Source organism: Dysidea avara, chromosome 5 (genome assembly GCF_963678975.1).
Source record: "Dysidea avara chromosome 5, odDysAvar1.4, whole genome shotgun sequence".
NCBI lineage: Eukaryota > Metazoa > Porifera > Demospongiae > Dictyoceratida > Dysideidae > Dysidea > Dysidea avara.
The window spans coordinates 22,658,704-22,678,764 of NC_089276.1; the positions used below are offsets into that span (position 1 = coordinate 22,658,704).

At 37.6% G+C, this 20,061-nt stretch overlaps 2 protein-coding genes and 1 long non-coding RNA gene across 4 annotated transcripts in view; 2 read left to right on the top strand and 1 right to left on the bottom strand.

Annotated features, from left to right (window-relative positions):
- Positions 1–20,061, top strand: part of LOC136256079 (uncharacterized) — a 236,119-nt gene that overhangs the window by 29,137 nt on the left and 186,921 nt on the right. The gene's annotated exons all lie outside the window — the stretch shown is intronic.
- On the bottom strand, positions 2,683–4,203 carry LOC136256720 (uncharacterized). Its single transcript, XM_066049725.1, has 2 exons — positions 4,046–4,203; positions 2,683–3,884 (listed from the first exon to the last, which is right to left on the bottom strand). Exons 1-2 carry the CDS (start codon positions 4,112–4,114, stop codon positions 2,964–2,966), a joined length of 990 nt encoding a protein of 329 aa, XP_065905797.1. The 5' UTR covers positions 4,115–4,203; the 3' UTR covers positions 2,683–2,963.
- LOC136256722 (ubiquitin-conjugating enzyme E2 B-like) lies at positions 4,237–15,172 on the top strand. The gene is made up of 5 exons (XM_066049727.1): positions 4,237–4,354; positions 4,416–4,552; positions 13,521–13,551; positions 13,716–13,743; positions 14,835–15,172. The coding sequence occupies exons 1-5, from the start codon at positions 4,338–4,340 to the stop codon at positions 15,090–15,092; spliced, it is 471 nt and encodes a 156-aa protein (XP_065905799.1). The 5' UTR covers positions 4,237–4,337; the 3' UTR covers positions 15,093–15,172.

Sequence of the window (20,061 nt, forward strand, 5' to 3'; positions counted from 1 at the left end):
AAGAATAAAATATATACAATATATACACTGTGAAACTGTAGGAAAAACGTGTACAGTAAATCAGTACTATAGTGTTAGGATGTTAGGCCAAGGTATGTAATCAAGGTATGTAATATGTGCATATGTTGGAAAGTTTTACATGCAACTACATATATATGGTTACAGTTTTACTTTTGGCACTTGCAATTGGTGGCTGTTAACCTCTGTTTGATTTGTTGGCATGCAGAATAGTCAAACTTACACTGTGAAAAAAGGGGATATAAGATGGTATTTCCAGTGGCTTATTGAATACAAAAAAGCTTGGTATAACTTGTATTATACTAACAATCCCACGTAAGGCTGTAGTTAATGTGTTAAACATACTGAAACCATATATGTGATGGTATAGTGTGGACATTTTATCAGATATAAGCTATTTCAAGTATTGTGGTAAATAAACTGAAACCATACATGCAATAGTATAGTATGCATTATACTAAAGTATAAGATGAGTATAATACAGGATTTATATTAAGGCTTATTTGTATTCAATAAGCCACTGGAAATACCATATTATATCCCACCTTTTTCACAGTGTTAGCAATAGATCTGGAGGTCATCTCTACCAATTGGAGTTTGTTTATCATGCATAAATTATAGGAAACTTGAGCAAATTAGGTATCCCAATGATTTGATTTGTAATTTGTGTACCTATAATGTGTACACACTTATGCCAGGGATTTTTAAGGAGAGGCAAAGGAAGACTAGGCATTTCACCCTTCCCCTTTGCTCCATCTGCATGATTATTTTCTACTGGGAAAGCTTAATGTAATACCTGCTTTTAGTACAGTGAGTGGTTAAAAATTGGGTTAAAGTGCCACCAGCTCATGATGGCTATTGTTTAAAAACATGTGGGAATGCTCCCAGATTTCTATACAGCTTTCAAAATTTCTTAGTAAATGTCCCCTCTTGATATTAGGAAACCCTATTGTATCCTCTCTTAATGGAAACTCTAAAAATCATTCCCTTGGTATCACAGGGTGGTACATTTCACTTATACATGTCCATCCTATTACCGTTTAAACACTGTACCTTCAATAGTAGCCACACTTGAGTAGTGCAACAATTGATTTTGAAAAAAAAAAACGTTTTTGAGCATTGCGTGGTGGTCCAAGTTCAAGTAGTTGCCACATCAAATTTTAGAACTAGGATAATAAACATTGTGGTGTAAGTAAATACAGTATACAATATTAAAGAATACAGTAACACAAGTGCAACACAAGCATGCACACATGTGTATTGCTAACACTGGTTTGTGTATTGTCCATGAGTACATACTAATATGCACACATATTTTTTATTTAGTAGGATTATATGTATTATGTGACCGCATTTGCAAAAAGGGATCTTCCACACGTATCCAATTTACCAACTTTAACGACTCATAACTGCAGATCGGAAAAGGCTATTGACCTGAAATTTGGTCAGTATAGTGAGCACCAACATAGCATCATGGATGGAAATTTTATGTGTTATTATGTTTCTTGAGCACTGAGTTATGATCTTCCAAGTTCATAGTGTGTGTAAGACCCCTTTTTGCAAATCCGGTTACTTATGAAGTAGTCTTTAGGTAAGTGCAATGCAATGCAGTTCAATGAAAAGCCATGACATGACCATAAAGAGCAGACTTGTTTCAACTGTGTGATTCTTTGAAAGTGATGCAATGCATTTCTTGAAACTCATTAAGTAAGGCATGCGTGGTTTCTAGAGAAATTTCACAGAAAACCACACAGTACAAATTTTATGTATGCATGTGACAACAATGAATTCTTTGAAGAGCCATATAACTGCAATTTATTATAGCAACAATATTGAGAGAGTCCAGACATCTATCTCAAGATTAACTGAGTCTGAGGGATCTGACATTTGGTGCATGAATCATATAGATAATTGTGACTGTCTCTGGGAAAACCGGTCTTATCGCCGGTATTAAAAAGTATCGAGAAACGTCGGTTTTAAATATTCAGTGTGTTGTAGCTGGCCAATGGTTGTAGCTGGCCAATGGTTGTAGCTACGCCGTACCAATATTTCACACGTTTCACAACAATTTCTTGTGACCTTTCTGATCATCCACTGAAGAAGTAGTCGAGTCAACAGCTAAGTTTCCCGCCATTTGTTGTCTGTAACAGGCAAGCTCCAGAAGGGTGGGAGGCGCGGGGGCCCTGGAAGGCGGGCAAGAAGTGGTGCAAAACTTGAAAAGAAACGTGTTGGGATGAATTAGGCCAAGTTATAGGCCATTCAGGGCTCAGAACTGGCTAAAATGAAAGGAAATTTACAGCACAGGTCATTCTTCAGCACCACGGAGTTGTACAGCCACACACAGCCATCTCCTGGTTGGCCAGGGCTCCGACCATCAAGACCCCAGACCACTCGTACGGCTCGCCACTATGCTATAAAAAAGCAGACCACTTTACCCTGGTCGACTGTGGCAGTGAAACTTGATAGTGCATTCATTAAGCTTTGTATTTGTGTGAAAAAATCAAACTTCCTGTCTTTGGCGATAAGAACGGTTTTCAGGCGTAGATCCAGTCACAATTTATCTCTATGCTCTGCTTGCATGGTGAGATTAGAGATTATTTGGTTAGCTGTTATTATGGTGTGTTCAGTTTTAAGAGAGCAGAATCATTAATGCTGATTCAAAAGTATTCAATTGGCACATTATAAGAACTGAATTTAGTAAGCGTATAATTACAGCACATATAGATAATTATATAAGTACATGTACACATCAAATATACTATGGATGTTATCACAATCTTTTAAATTACTATAGGTACAATAGCTAGTGTATAAATATATTTGTTTACACAAAACGTTTCATAATACATAGCTATGTAGCATGCTTGTATGTATAGTTATACAATGCTGGAAAAGTGTGAAGTTTACAACTTAAACATGTGTGGAAGCTACAAGTTTATTATGCATTACTTTTTGGGTAATGTCTGCCTGGAAGCAGCAGACTTGCATGGTTTATCATAGCATGGAAACCGTTTTCCTTTATCAGATACTTTTAAACAAATGAAGCAAAACTCTGTGGAGCAGTCTTTGTTAGGACAAACAACTCTCCTGCAACCATCCCTGTGCTCAATCACCTTGCTGCATTTAGGACAAACTCTAATTTTAGGAACACTGATTTTGTCAACTGTTTTCATTTGGCATGTGTCCAATGATTTCTGTAATTCTTTGTCTAAACCACAGCTATCATTTCCACAATTATCATAAGAACTTCCTTTGTTTTTCCATTCTTTTTTGCAGGACCAACAAAATATGAAAGAAGTGCCCTTTGATTTGCAGAAGCTACAGTCCATTTTAACTCCTGTATCAGTTTTCTTTATTGTAATTCCACATTTTGGGCACTCACGATAGGTTGTATAGTTATTTTTTGTTAATCCTTGCTCTAAAGCCTCTCTTTCTGACTGTGTTAGTCCTCTCTTTATGATTTCAGAGACTTTCCATTCCATTTGGCAAGATGGACATTTAATTTTTGTTTCTCCTGATTTAATTTGATCATCAACATATCCAGCTAATCCAACTGGAGTTACTGGATGGCCACAAGGCATTTCTACCCTTATTGATTCAGTGTCATTTTCCACTAATAAGAATATACATTTTCCCTGAGATTTTTTTACTGATGGATGTATATACCTTTCATCATTGTATGACCCACCACTGACTTCAATACATACAGTAATATTACTGCCTGATATAATGTCAAAATCGTCTAATATACCACTGGTTCTGGATGTCAGGGAATGAGATCCAAAGAGAAGGCTGGTGCGTTCTTTTTGATCAGTTATATTTAGCCGCATACAAACATCTTGGTGAAATTTTGTGGCTGTTGTTGTCTATAAGATAAGAACAAACATTTTATGGATTGTGTAACACGCTGCTGCACATACCACATACACACAATACACATGCACCCAGTCATATTCATAAAGCATGGATGCAGCATGCAAATGCACATGCAGCAATGTACATTGTACCTACAGCTGTACATACATACCGCTGCTACGTGCATAGTCACTGCCTCAGTCTGTCTTGCAGTAAGTTTCACAAAAACTGAAAATTCCATAGTTGATGATATTAATCTCTCTGAAAATTTGTTACCAGTTAGCAACACCAAAACAAAATGCACTTAGCTTGAAGATTGTCAGTTTATATGTCGTGCACTGCATGTGTGCAAAATGTGCATGCTGTAACTATTCATGCAGTTTTATGGCTACTACAATATAAGTCATGTGCTGACAGTATGAGAACATTTAGTCACTAGCAAAGTATACATTGTATATAAGAAGATGGCAGCAAAAATGAGGTACTGTGTTAGTCACATGTACATAATAATACAATATACACTGAAATTTGTCTGTATTTAGATTAACCAAAGAGCTAAAAGATATACAGAAATCACCAACACTTAAATCACATGGAATCTCAGTGTATTTGCCTAGTGACTCAAATATCTTGTACTGGAATGCTAGCATGATTGCACCCACTGGATCACTATATCAAGGTTGGTTCTGTGTAAGTCACACAGGTACTTATAAAACTGGTGTAACAGCATTTTTTGCACACTTAAGTAGTTTAAAGCATCATAATGATCTCAAGCCCAATATATACATGTGAATGGGTATGCAGCCATGCTAAATCTATCACCAAAATCTCCAATGAATATCTTTGCAACATAGTCCATTTTTGGGTTTGATTATGCCTAACAATACTGCCAACCCGTTGTGAAAGAAAAGTGAGGCTAATTTTTGTGATGTTTTGGGCAGGGAAAACCCAAACTTTAAATTCCCTGCTAGCTATCATACTTTATGATATTTGCATGCATATCAGAGTGACACCAAACCCTTCCAATAAGTTTCTATGAAATTTTTATTTACATGCATTCCTGCTCTAACTAACTGATGCCTCCAGCGAATTACATATATAACTTGACTATGTTTAAGGTTGATTTCTTCACTGTTCGACGTAACATAGTCCCTAGACATGCCTTTTTGCTGACTGCAGCAGCTACATCACATACATCATATACTTACTGTTGTCCTCCTTTGTGTATTGTTTCTTTCCCCACTATGTAGTTGTTGAATGGTAATGCATGATGGCTTCAGTGCTGGCTATCATTAGAGTCTCTAAATTTCATAGTGACTCAGTGGATTGATTTCAGAGGCATCTCTTGTCGTCACGAACCACGGTAGTGGGTTCATAATAGGGATCGCCCATGTTTTTTGCAAAAATCCTAATAGAACGCACACCTAAAAACCACCTTGAAAAGTATCCTTCAACTCAAAACAACCCTCTAGTGGTTCTTTGCAATGAGTATTGGTCCACTAGTAAGTATCAAGTAGAAAGGAAACAGTATGTGCATTTCAGACAACACTGAAATTGCCAGTTTGTTCATATCAAGACACACGGTAGTGTGTCGTGCGGCCCAAGAAGCCGGCGCGCAACACCCGTGAGTATATTGACAGGAAGAAAGAAAACGCAATTTTCGCACCTCCGTAGCTCTGTGCTGCCTTGATGAAACAAGACGATTTTTGCTGTGGACACTCCCTCCACCTTCAGCACTCCACATTCCAAATTTGAGCGAAATCGCTTCAAGCGTTCCTGAGATATGCGACTTCAATAATTGGCTTAGTTTCTTCGTTTTTTTCTTCTTCTTCTTCTTCTTATTTTTCTTCCTCTTTTCGCACACTTACAAAAACTGCTATAAAACGCGAACTCCATATCCGAGTGCCTTGAAATTTGGCACATAGAAGGGGGTATAAAGGCGCATCTCTGTACCAACTTTGGCTAGGATACGATAAACAGGAAAAGAGTTATGATCGATTATAGAGCAGTTTCAAAACCATGGTAACCAAAAATTACGCAATGGACCACACCCAAATCGCCATGTTTTTGTACCAGACTGCTTGATGTTGCAAGTTGAATTCCTCGCTAAATCCATGCCAAGACTTATTAATACGTGAGTAAAATAGATGCCAGTGATAGAATAATATGTGCAGGTGAGTTATTAGGCATTAAAAGATACGTACTGCCTCCCAACAGGGCAGTTTCGAAGGAAAGAGAAATGCGTAAAAATGGATTTGGCCAAATTACGACCTATTCACCGCCCAAAGGTGGTTAAAACTAGGGGAAACTTACAGTATAGGTCTTTACCCAGCACCATAGCAGCGTACAGCCACATCCAGCTATCCCAGGATTAGCCAGAGCTCCTTAAAGGCACGAGACCGGTAATGGCATACTACCAAACTGTGATAAAACGCCAGCAAAAGAAGACTCTTAGTGGTGAATTTTGCTAGAGTTAAGTTTTATTGTCGAAATCAACCATCAGTTAAACTTTAGCGGTCTTATTTTGCTGTCTGCTTTTTCACACGAAGTGGGAATCCCAGCACATGAGCGATTCTGGCTAACTCGGGGATAGCTCGATGTGGCTGTACGATGCTGTGGTGCTGGATAAAGACCTATACTGCAGGTTTCCCCTAGTTTTAACCACCTTTGGGCGGTGAATAGGTCGCAATTTGGCCAAATCCATCTTTACGCATTTCTCCTTCCTACGAAACTGCCCTGTTGGGAGGCAGTACGGATCTTTTAATGCGTAATAACTCACCTACATACTTTATTCTATCACTGGCATCTCTTTTTAATATTTACGTATTAATAAGTCTTGGCATGAATTTAGCGAGGAGTTCAACTTGCAACATGAAACAGTCAATCAGTCTGGTACAAAAACATGGCGATTTGGGTGTGTCCATTGCGTAATTTTTGGTTACCATGGTTTTGAAACTGCTCTATTCACGAAAAATAACACCAATATGTTGTCACGCCTACAGGGTAAACCGCGTATGGGAAGAAGCTGAAAATCGGTGGGTAAATAGGTTAACTATTGAACCTCAAACCTTTTGTGGTTTGAAAGAAATCGAGCTAAAATCCAGGAAGATACAACGAAAAAACCAACAGTCTGTAACAATTACGCAATCGAGATTAGCTAATAAAAAACGACTACTTGTCACGCCTACCAGATAAACCGCTGGGGCGAATGCTTTGAAAATCGCTGTATAGAAGGAGTAATCATCTTAGAAAGGCTCTTCAATGGTGTAGAAGAATCAGACTTAAAGCCACGGAGTTATAACACGAAATCCAACTTGGTGCAGCAAGTGCGAGATCGAGATACTCTAATAGAGCAGTCACCCTGAAGAGAATCCAAGAGATCAGCTAGAAACAAGTAACCTGTATAGAGATCAGCTAGAAACAAGTCACCCTGTAGAGAAATCAGCTACAAACAATTCACCCTGTAGAGAGATCAGCTAGAAAAATTTATCTTGTAGGGAGTTCATGCAACTATGGAAAGGGATAGTTCATGATCAGCTAGAAGAAATCACCTTGTAGAGTTCAGCTACAAAGAAACTACAGCTGCAAACAAATCACCTGTAGAGAGTTCAACTACAAACAAACCGCCCTGTAGAGAGATCAATAGAAGAAGTTACCTTGTAGAGAGTTCAGCTACAAAGAAACCATCATGTAGAGAGTTTAGCTGCAAACAAATCACCTGTAAAGAGTTCAGCTACAAACAAATCTCCCTGTAGAGAGATCAGCCAGAAGAAGTTTGCTTGTGGAGAGTTCAGCTACAAACAAATCACCCTGTAGAGAGATCAGCTAGAAGAAGTCACCTTGCAGAGAGTTCAGTTACAAAGAAACCATCATGTAGAAAGTTCAGCTACAAACTAGTGACCTTGTAGAGACATCGGCTAAAAGAAGTTACCTTATAGAGAGTTCAGCTACAGAGAAACTATCATGTAGAGAGTTCAGCTGCAAACAAATCACATGTAGAGAGTTCAGCTACAAGCAAATCTCCCTGTAGAGAGATCAGCTAGACGAAGTTTCCTTGTAGAGAGTTCAGCTACAAACAAATCACCCTGTAGAAAGATCAGCTAGAAGAAATCACCTTGTAGAGAGTTCAGCTACAAAGAAACCATCATGTAGAGAGTTCAGCTGCAAACAAAACACCTGTAGAGAGTTCAGCTACAAACAAATCTCTCTGTAGAGAGATCAGATAGAAGAAGTTTCCTTGTAGAGAGTTCAGCTACAAACAAACCACCCTCTAGAAAGATCAGCTAGAAGAAGTCACCTTATAGAGAGTTCAGTTACAAAGAAACCACCATATAGAGAGTTCAGCTACAAACTAGTGACCTTGTAGAGACATCAGTTACCTTGTAGAGAGTTCAGCTACAAAGAAACTATCATGTAGAGAGTTCAGCTACAAACAAATCTCCCTGTAGAGAGATCAGCTAGAAGAAGTTTCCTTGTAGAGAGTTCAGCTACAAACAAATCACCCTGTAGAAAGATCAGCTAGAAGGAGTCACCTTGTAGAGAGTTCAGTTACAAAGAAACCATCATGTAGAGATTTCAGCTACAAACTAGTGACCTTGTAGAGACATCAGCTAAGATAAATTACCTTGTAGAGAGTTCAGCTACAAAGAACCATCATGTAGAGAGTTCAGCTGCAAACAAATCACCTGTAGAGAGTTCAGCTACAAACAAATCTCCCTGTAGAGAGATCAGCTAGAAGAAGTTACCTTGTGGAGAGTTCAACTTCAAAGAAACCATCATGTAGAGAGTTCAGCTGCAAACAAATCACCTGTAGAGAGTTCAGTTACAAACAAATCTCCCTGTAGAGAGATCAGCTAGAAGAAGTTTCCTTGTAGAGAGTTCAGCTACAAACAAATCACCCTCTAGAAGATCAGCTAGAAGAAGTCACCTTGTAGAGAGTCCAGTTACAAAGAAACCACCATATAGAGAGTTCAGCTACAAACTAGTGACCTTGTAGAGACATCAGTTACCTTGTAGAGAGTTCAGCTACAAAGAAACCATCATGTAGAGAGTTCAGCTGCAAACACATCACCTGTAGAGAGTTAAGCTACAAACAAATCTCCCTGTAGAGAGATCAGCTATAAGAAGTTACCTTGTGGAGAGTTCAACTACAAAGAAACCATCATGTAGAGAGTTCAGCTGCAAAGAAATCACCTGCAGAGAGTTCAGCTATAAACAAATCACCCTGTAGAGAGATCAGCTAGAAGAAATTACCTTTAAGAGAGTTCAGTTACAATGAAACCACCATGTAGAGAGTTCAGCTTCAAAGAAATCACCCTGTAGAAAATTCAGCCACAAACAAATTGCCCTGTAGAAAGATCAGTTAGAAGAAGTTACCTTGTAGAGAGTTCAGCTACAAAGAAACCATTCTGTAAAGAGCTCAGCTGCAAACAAATCACCTGCACAGAATTCAGCTACAAACAAATCACCCTGTAGAGAGATTAGCTAGAAGAAGTTACCTTGTAGATAGTTCAGCTACAAACAAATCACCCTGTAGAGAGATCAGCTAGAAGAAGTTACCTTGTAGATTGTTCAGCTACTAACAATTCACCCTGTAGAGAGGGCAGCAAGAAGAAGTCACCTTGTAGAGTGTTCAGTTATAAAGAAACCACCATGGAGAGTTCTGTAATAAATATATGTATTATATATATAATTTGTACATTTACTGATAAAATCAGATATTTAAAGTGCATCTGCTTCATCTTTTCTTCTTCCTGTGGTAAAGAAAAAAAAGACGGGTTAAAAAATACAAAAGGAAATGAAAGCTAATCCAAAATAGCCAAGCTGTAAAAAAACAGTGCGGCCCTCAAAAAGGCTATGGTGAAAAAAGATGTGAAATCCAAGGTGGTGGCCAAGAAATGGCTGTGATGGTAGGTTAATGGTAAAAATTTTAAGAACGGCAATTTAGGTGATTTTTTTGCCAAGACCAAGCGGCACAAAAATTCACCTGAATTGTCGTTATTAAAATTTTTACCATTAATAGGCATTCCAGCCCGATTTTTAAATTTTGGAAAAATGGACTTTTTATATGCTCAATAGATAGAGTATTGATTGCTGACCTCAGAAATATATAGTTTGTTGGGTTGGAATTAACTATTTTGGCATGCACAGTGCTTTAAAACTGAAAAAAGGTACATTTTTCTCTAGGGCTCCCCATACATTTTAAAGGGAAAAATGGCACAATTGAATCAGGAAGCCATCTAGCAATCTGGACTGTCTTGAAACTGCAGTTGCTTCTAGCTGCAAGTTTGTACATGCAATGAGAGTAACTTCAGATGTTATCGGATCTCAGTGATCTTTGTATGCTTTGTGGTGAGCAAATATGTTTCACCTACTGCACACTTCTCAATATAATGGTGTATATCCATAGGTAAGTGGCTATCTCAAGTAAGTAAAAACATCAAGTTAACAACTCATAAAGGTAAACAACTAAAGTGGAGGTGCCATAATGATGCAACAATACCTAAGGTGGAGTTGTGGTTTCAATTATGGCATTCAGTGACGCTGACTTTGAAGTGGTTTGCATTTTTGAGCAGATGACACTGACATCAGAAAATTGCTCTGGAGCTGAAAATCGCTAACCCGAGCGAAGTAACTACGCACTTTAAAGTAAGCACCAGTGACTACCTTCTACCCGACAGTATGCCTTTTAAAGTTTTAAAGTATTCTACATACATTACAAGGCTTGAAAAGATTACAAAACAACACAAAACTTACTTATATGTAACGGGCACGACAAAACTAAGATTTTCATGATGATTAGCGTGTGGACAAACCCCATAGCGAATTTCACCCTCATTGGAGCTCGGACTACGGAGCAATCCCAAGTTAAACGCGAGTTGTTGTTTTGTGCCAGGGTTCTATTGGGGAATATACGGAGAATTTTTTTATTTAAAAATCTCGGATACTGGAATGCCTACCATTAACCTACCATCACAGCCATTTCTTGGCCGCCACCTTGGAGTTCACATCTTTTTTCACCATAGCCTTTTTGAGGGCCACACTGTTTTTTTACAGCTTGGCTGTTTTGGATTAGATTATTATTACTGATTCATAATATTATTATCATTATTCTTTCACAGGCATAGCGAAGTTTACAAGGAGAATTCTGGGATAAAAAGTAGCAAGGCTTGCTGAATGGATCATTGTGCGTGTCCATGACCTATTTTTCATTTCGTTTTCGGATGGAAACAGCCCAAACCGGGCCGTTTCTTCTTGCCAAAACGCCATTACGCTCGAGAAGCCATACAAGATCACGCTCAGAGTTAAGTTTTTTGGTGTACGCTACTTGTGGCTAATAGACTCTGTCTTTATTAAACTCAGTATAGGCCAGGAAGCTTAATCTGGGCTGATGACTTTGTTGCAAGGTGGTTTTTTTCGCTCCGTGATTCAGTATAGAGGACTTGCACGTGTGAAGCAACTGTTGCTAGGCAGACATGTTTCGGGACAACTTTCTATGGCGCATATTGGGTCAGAATGAAGGTAACGAGATTTATTCACTAAGCGCTGGGTATAGTGGCACTGGGAAGCGGGGCTGGTTTCGAAATAGAAGATCTTATCATTGGCTTCGTGAAATAGGTGGCTAATTAAATTTCGATACATTACTCACCAATTCTAACTTCGTCACCTTTTTTAACGAGCTGTGTGGTATTTACAACACAACTCAACAATGATTCGCTTCATTACAGCCTGTACCAAATCCTGAGAAAGCGCTTTTCAGCCAAAACACTGTCCCGAAACATGGCCGACAGCTACGGTTGCTTAGCAATTACGATGATTTACGTCACGCTGCAAGTCTTCTATTGTACGTGGGCGGGTAATCTGATTAAACATTCTAATAGAGCAGTCATGTAAATACTCTAATAATGCAGTCAAGTGTATAACAACAATCCTTGCACTGAATTTGACAGCTATTAAAGGCACCAGTAATGTAAATTGTAGCTCATATTAGGAGACTCCAGTGGCGAATCTAGATGGGTTTCTGGGGTTTCGACAGAAACACCCTTTTAAATTTAGCTCAGTGGAAGTCTGAATAAATAAACATTGTTGTACTGACAATTTATCATATCAAACAACTATATTACCACTGTACTTCAATAGCATGCGTGCAGCTGCACTTAACTGACACCATTTACAGCTATTAAACCCTCAGCAACACTTCACTTTTCATCTCCCGCTGCAATAAAAACGATCGAGATACTCTAATAGAGCAGTCAAATAACTACTCTAATAGAGCAATCAAAGCTACAGCTTATATAGTCACCATCTTTCCCCTATATAGCTATGCAGTTTAAAGCATTGGGTTTATTGTAATTCCGAACTAAAAGTAGCCTAAAATCCAATCTCAGACAGACTCAGAGCTTCTAAAATCTCAAAACGTTCTGGAGAAATGTCCTTATTCATGATCAGCTGTACCAACGTTCAGAAACCCCCTTTTAAAAATCCTAGATCCGCCACTGAACTCTCAGTCTGTATGCACATTGCAATTTGATCAGTTTCATGTGTGTACTGAAATGTTGACAGTGTTACTATACAGAATGCAAAATTACACTATTCACCACAGCCTTCTTCATAATCCATTATTGGATTAATAAAAAGTACACAAACTAGATGGATAAAAATTAGAAATTTTAAAATGGGAATAGGGATCGCTGAAAAAAGCCACAAAACAAGAAGGGATCGTTGGGGTGGTAATGTAAACCACAAATCCCTATTTTTACTCTCTGTCGGTGGTAATGTAAACCACAACTCCCTCACTTCAAAATGACAGAGCATGTAACTAAAGATTTATGACAGAGAGTCAAAATAGGGATTTGTGGTTTACATTACCACCCCAGCGATCCCTTCTTGTTTTGTGGCTTTTTTCAGCGATCCCTATTCCCATTTTAAAATTTCCAATTTTTATCCATCTAGTATATAGTGTTCTTCACTTGTAACACTGTATATATAATTGGTGGGACATAGCTGAACACAATGGCCACTTATTTCGCTTTTCATGATCAGTAATATATAGTCAGGTCCATTCTTCTAATGCATCTGGTACCTGTAACATTGTTTTTTTTTCGGAATGAACTGATTCACCAGTAATCAATTATATTATTACAAAAAGTAAAACAATTTGAAACAAGACAAATAGCTATAAGGAAAAATTGGAAGAAAACATTACAGAATCATAGGAATAAAAAGCAACATCTACACTTGTAGCTATACTAGTGTACATGTACAATCCCTATTGGCTATATGTATGTATGTACGTATGTATGTATGTATGTATGTATGTATGTATGTATGTATGTATGTATGTATGTATGTATGTATGTATGTACGTACGTACGTATGTATGTACGTATGTATGTATGTATGTGTCTGTCTGTCTGTCTGTCTGTTTGTACATATGTATATGCATGTATATTGTATGTACAGCCTCTGTGTGTGTGTGTGCGTGATCCCTACTCAATTGTGAAATTTCTTATGCGTACCTACATGTACCTATTCCAGCCAAACTCCCTTATGCATATTGTCTTGTGTAAGTATTTATGTTTACTCTACATCATTATTTAATAATGCATGGCCTTAACTTATGTGCATGGTTATATTTATTTGTGTAGGTGCTAATCTCAAGCTGGAAATTAACTTGTCATATCCTACAATCCAGTGATGCATGTTGTGTCCGGGTTGTATTTGTACATTATCTATTACCAAGAGTTTTATAGCTTTTGCTATGTTGAAAACACATTGTGTTAGGCCCTACATTGTGTATCTAGCAATGTGTCTTGAGTGTGATTTCCTTAACTACAGTGCAATGAAAGGTACCCTTTTGAACCTCCAAAGGTAAAGTGAGTTTAAATACAATACTATACAGTACAATAGCAGTGTACAGTGGGGATCACGAAGGTTTAGGTTTTCCTGCCAACCCAACTTTTCTCTTGCAACAGCTTAGCAGTATTAGTTATAGGGTGAAATATTTTGCAGAACATGTATTTGATGGCTTTTGTTTTTTTAAATGCATCTTATATATTGACAGTTTTGACGAACTTCTATTGTGAATTTTCCTGCTTTTGCATAATTCAACACTTGGCCACATAACACTGTATGTCCATATATCCCAGATAATTTGGTTTGAAGGTTTTTAGTGATGTCATGAATTGATTGAAAATTCTCATTATAACAATGTTCATGCGTGCTCTCGCAAATTATTCATACAGAAGCTTAAGTATCTTCCACAAGAAGTTGCATATCATTCACGACATACACTGTGAATTTGTAACTTCATTGCATGTGTATATTTATATACCGTATAATGCAAAAGTTTAACAAGGGATGATTTGCTTCGCAATTCATCAATATTTTCCTCTCAAAATTTTACTTTTAATGCATTCTCCAATACAGTATTCATCAAAATTTTACTTGTCAAATATTTGCACTATACAGTAATATATAATGACATTATCATGGATGCTGTTACCTGTATGCAAAATTGTTATATAGTAGGGCTATAATTGTTATTATCAAGAAAAGCTAGTCCATACTGCATAATTCTATTCGCATCATGTTCTTTTAAAACACCAGGTATATAGCAGATTACAAGTGTAAGAAAAATTTTTTTTACATTTGTGTAGGGATCACAGATAGAAAAAGCAGTAAAACAAGAGAGGTCCACCCTACTGTACTATCTGACATTTAATTCAATTTATTCAGCCTGACGATAGTGTGCTTTTTTAACTGTGATCCATACTCAAATGTAAAATGTCCAATTTTCCAAATTTTTGCATAATTCATTAGCCATTGCCCAAATTTGGTTAATAAGGTAGTCATCTATATCCATCACAGAAGTTTAGTGATGTTATGATGGTACTGTGTAAAAGTAAAACCATTGCATGTAATTGTTTTGGACTTGAATGATTCTACTGTTGTGTACATAGGTGGTAAAGTTCCTAAAGCCAATACCATACCATTTGAATGTGGGCCAGTCTGATGGACAAGTATGTATTGGACTCCTCAAATCAGACCAATGGAACCCAACTGCCAGTAACTGTTGTATAGAAAGTGTTCTTACCACAATTTTTGCTGCTCTTGCCCGACCACAGCCAGACAGCATTGTAGATGATGATGTGAACAGTACCTACATGCACAACAGAAGTGTATACGAAGAAAGAGCCAGACGCAGTGTCAAAGCCTGATAAGGCATAATTATGTGGGCATATGTGAACAGTTTGCAGTAATATATCTTTGTGCTATATACTACATTAAATTTTGTATCAACTCCTTTAATTACATTGCCTAATTTGGTGGGTAATATACTCAAATTGGAATTACAACTGTTCAACATGTGGTAGTACCAGACAGAACTGATGCTTATATAAAACAATGCACAATGCATACAGTAAGGAAGTTTAGCACCTTGGGTAATGAACAGTATGATATCTTCCTATACGTATTATTAAACCTTGCCAAATGTTTTTTTCTTGCCAATGCTGTTGTATGATAGCTACTAATTTGTCATTTGCCGTACACCAAGCTTTTCTGCTCTCTATACAGGGTAATAACTATATATCGATTAGTATAGGTAATCACACACATTTGAGTACAATTTTGGCTGTTACGAGTACAATTATTTCATAATTGCACGAAAATGCGTGTGATTGCCTACTAATCACATAGTGACCACCCTTCATGGTTTGTAGTACACATCTATCCAGTTCTATGTGGCCATTAACTTCTACCAGGTGATTGCATCATCCTTCTTTGTATTACATCATTTGTTGTTGCATTTAAAAGGCTTCACATGTCTGCAACAGGGGCGGATCTAGGGGGGGGCTTTGGGGGCTGAAGCCCCCCCCCCCTTCACTTTTAGGCTTTACTTGATCAATATACTGAGTATTATAATGACATTTTGTCTTAGCATAATTAGATGATCACTAATAATACAAATACTCATAAAACCACCTTATAAACATCTTTCCAAGGTATTATCAGTGGGATTTATGCTAAAGTTTATGCAACAAGGACCCGGATCAGCATTGGAGGTGTACAAGATCGAGATACTCTAATAGAGCAGTCAGCTAACTACTCTAATAGAACATTCACTGGAAGCATAATTATAGTTGGTTCTGTTATGGAATTTTTCCAAATCTACCTGCACCTATACATACAATGAAGTGGATTGGTCTGTTTAAAGTGCTTCATTCATCTACTTGTGTAGTTAATATGTATGGCAATACTTAATCCAGGTAGACAATTTCCATTGAAAATGCTCTCAGATTCAATCTTGTATTGTTCAAATTTCAAAATTTTCCACTTTCAAAATTCTTATTCTAACATGCACCTATTCAGTGTTGTGCAATTGTGAGAGGGTGCATCGTGTACTTGGTTGTCTGTACCTACCCAAACTTTTCCACTAACAAAGTGCTTCAGAGAGCCATACCTTAGTAATCTAAAGGCAGTATATAAAATATCTACAGGCAAAAAATATTATGAATTTTATGTGGAAATGTCTCCAAATTGCAGTATTTTTGCATCTATATTTAAAAAAATTTCCTGGGGAGTCATGCCCCCAGACCCCCCTAGTTCCAGCATGCAAAGCATGCTGGGAAGTGTGCTTCACACATCTCTACCCAAGAGATTAGTACCTTGAATTAGCCCCCCCTTCTATAAATCCTAGATCCGCCCCTGAGCAATCCTGATTGGCTACTCAAAATGCCTACATATGTTGCACTTAAAAGGCTTCTATTGTCAGCTTATTTGATTGGCTATTCATTATATCACTTTCTTGATGCACTTAAAAGGCTTCTGTTATTTTGCTATTTTATTGGCTACTTTACAGTGAAATTACAGAAACAAGGCCATGCGATTTGGGATTAATTGCACTCCTACTATTGAGACTAATGCATGGCAAACTAAATCACTCATAGTCTATGTGATTAGTATTAGTAATAGCATGGGTAGCAGTGAAATTTGGGATAAATACCACTAGTGTTGTATTGGAAATGGGGAAAAATTTCCAATATTGGAAATTTAACCATTTCCAATACATCACTCGTGGTATTTATCCCAAATTTCACTGCTACTCATGCTATTCCCAGTTAATACGCATGCTGTGCATTAGCGTTGTTATGTACGCAATTTGTCACTATGTAGTAAACACGTGTCAACACTAATTGACGCTACATTGTTAACATAAATTCTAGAGGCCAGAGAAATTGCAATTACAACTTTTTCACTGCTGTCAGTGAAATACGGGATAAATTTCACTGCTACTATTGAGACTTGTATGCAGGGGCGGATCCAGGGGGGGGGGGGGGGGGGGCTTTGGGGGCTGAAGCCCCCCCCCCCCCTTCATGTTTAGGCTTTACTTGATCAATATGCTGAGTATTATAATGAAATTTTGTCTTAGCATAATTATATGATCACTAATAATACAAATACTCATAAAACCACCTTATAAACATCTTTCCAAGGTATTGTCAGTGGATTTATGCTAAAGTTTATGCAACAAGGACTCGGATCAGCATTGGAGGTGTACAAGATCGAGATACTCTAATAGAGCAGTCAGCTAACTACTCTAATAGAACATTCACTGGAAACATGTAGTTAGTTCTGTTATGGATTTTTTCCAAATCTACCTGCACCTATGCATACAATGAAGTACATTGGTCTGTTTAAAGTGCTTCATTCATCTACTTGTGCAGTTTATATGTATGGCAATACTTACTTCAGGTACACAATTTCCATTGAAAATGCTCTCAGATTCAATCTTGTATTGTTCAAGTTTCAAAATTTTCCACTTTCAACATTATTATTCTAACTTGCACCTATTCAGTGTTGTGCAATTGTGAGAGGGGTGCATCATGTACTTGGTTGTCTGTAACCTACCCAAACTTTTCCATTAGCAAAATGCTTCAGAGAGCCATACCTACAATCTAAAGGCAGTATATAAAATATCTACAGGCAGAAAATATTATGAATTTTATGTGGAAATGTCTCCAAATTGCAGTATTTTAGCATCTATTTTCAAAATTTTTCCTGGGGGGGGATGCCTCCAGACCCCAGCATGCTGGGAAGTGTGCTTCACACATCTCTACCCAAGAGATTAGTACCTTGAGTTAGCCCCCCCCTTTTATAAATCCTAGATCCGCCCCTGGTATGGGCAGTGAAACAGGTATGGTATTAATTAAAGAATTATGTATTATTCTTAAATCAGCGGGCTGTTAATACAGGAAAAGAGTGAAATTTTTTTGGTTAGCAGTATACATACTGTAGGTAACATGAGGTTTCTCTACAAAAAACTAAACCTCTAGCTCTAATTTCTTGGAAACTGGAATAGCTACATTGCGCATATTGTGTCAATTCAACCATATTGCTGCTATATGAAGTTTATTATCATAAACAATAGCAAACACAACTATATATAGCTATACAACAAACCATGCAGGTCTACTGCAATAATTGCATCAGATCCATTATGCCATAGACCTAATGTTCCTATATTGCAATAATTATACTGCTTTAAACATTTCAGGGTCCAAGAAGGTTACAAGTATATCAAAACCTTATGATCACATACTGATCATGAGTTCTTTATAATAACCATTTCTTACCTATATAATTGTGGCAATGTGAAGACAAGTAGTTTTGGTGCATTTTCACAGCATCATTAATGTGACTATGCACCCATTAATAAGAATGCGACTGTGTTTGCTGGATTCATGTAAGGCAGGAAAAGTGGTTTCCAGATTTGGTAGTGATCCATCATCTTTTATATAAGCTGGTAACTACGTAGCTAAAGCAGTCCAAGAAAACTGTATTCTCAATCTGAGTCATTTTTAGCCAGCTAATTCAGCTGTATCATGCACCCCAACCCATATCAATCGTTCTGGTGGTTGCAAAAAGTATTAGAAAAGATAGTTGCTAATCAACTCAGTTCAGTAGTATTGCTGAAGCAATTGATTGTAACTTGTCTGTTTGTGTGGCATTCCTTGATATTTTATACACAAAGCATTAGACTCTATAGACCATCATGTTCTCCTACAGAGATTGAGTGATCTTGGAGAGTGCAAAACTGAGCTGTTGTAGTTTGCTAATTATCTATCAGATTGTAATCAAAAAATATAACTGTGACAATTGTTATTTGTAGTTGGGCTTGGTGAGAGAAAGGCATTGGAAATGTTATGGGTCCCATACTGTTCTTAATGTATGTGAATGAGATGTCAGCACAGACTACTTATGGCAAGCTGCTTCAGTTTAGCTCCGGAATCACTCAAGCTATTGTCCAGCAGAATATGTTAAGTGATTTGTCTCAACTTGCAGTCTAGGCTTAGGGAAGCAAATGCAGCTTCATGTCTCAAAATGTAGTTAGATGTGGTTTCGGCCCAGATCCAAGTTGCTTTTACCACCAGATGTTTGTATTGATGGTACCCCTTTGTAGATGTTAAATGTTCAAAAATATGATCTTGGGTCATTTTTGACAGTATACTTCAATGGACTGAAAATGTCTTAGATATCTGCATAAAATGTCTTTTATTTGTTTTGGATCAACCCTTACCAGTGTTCTCTTCCAACTGAAGTCATCAAAATGTTAATTTAACTGTTTTGCTTAATCTATGCTCAGCCTGCAACTGTAACTTCACCACATCAGCAGAGATTACAACGTCTACGTGACTGAGGTGTGCATATCGTTGCCTCCTTATGAAATTTTGACTAAGTGTCCTATTATCGTCATAAATTTCACTTGTTGTCAATTCCATCACTGGTCAGATATTGCTTCTTGTGTGCTTGCAGCAGATATATCAATCAGAACATGACATGCACCTCCCTGGATCCACCAATAGTGTTTGCATTGGTTCAAGTAAACGTATACAAACGCACCGTTGTAGACCATTAGCTATACCCAGAAACCATTTCACTACATCACTGCACACTGGTGGAATGACTTGCCAAATGACATTGCAACTGCTTCTAACTTCCGTGGTGCTGTATGTAATGATGACTAATATATTGACTATTTTATGTAGTGACTGTCTTGATTGTCCGGCAAAAAGCAGCTGTCAAAACACTAAGCAATTTCATAAAGATCATCAACCAAATTAATTTACTTTACCACATGCTTCAGCCAAATGGTAGTTGAACCATCCGTGGAACCCTTAAAGCCCA

Excerpts from the sequence above, each read along its gene's own strand:
- LOC136256720 (XM_066049725.1), bottom strand. The coding sequence starts at position 4,114 with ATGGAATTTTCAGTTTTTGTGAAACTTACTGCAAGACAGACTGAGGCA. Across the intron at positions 3,885-4,045 it reads TGACTATGCACGTAGCAGCG|ACAACAACAGCCACAAAATT; the intron begins GTATGTATGTAC and ends CTTATCTTATAG.
- LOC136256722 (XM_066049727.1), top strand. Across the intron at positions 13,552-13,715 it reads AAGCTGGAAATTAACTTGTC|TGAAAGGTACCCTTTTGAAC; the intron begins ATATCCTACAAT and ends ACTACAGTGCAA. Across the intron at positions 13,744-14,834 it reads ACCCTTTTGAACCTCCAAAG|GTGGTAAAGTTCCTAAAGCC; the intron begins GTAAAGTGAGTT and ends TTGTGTACATAG.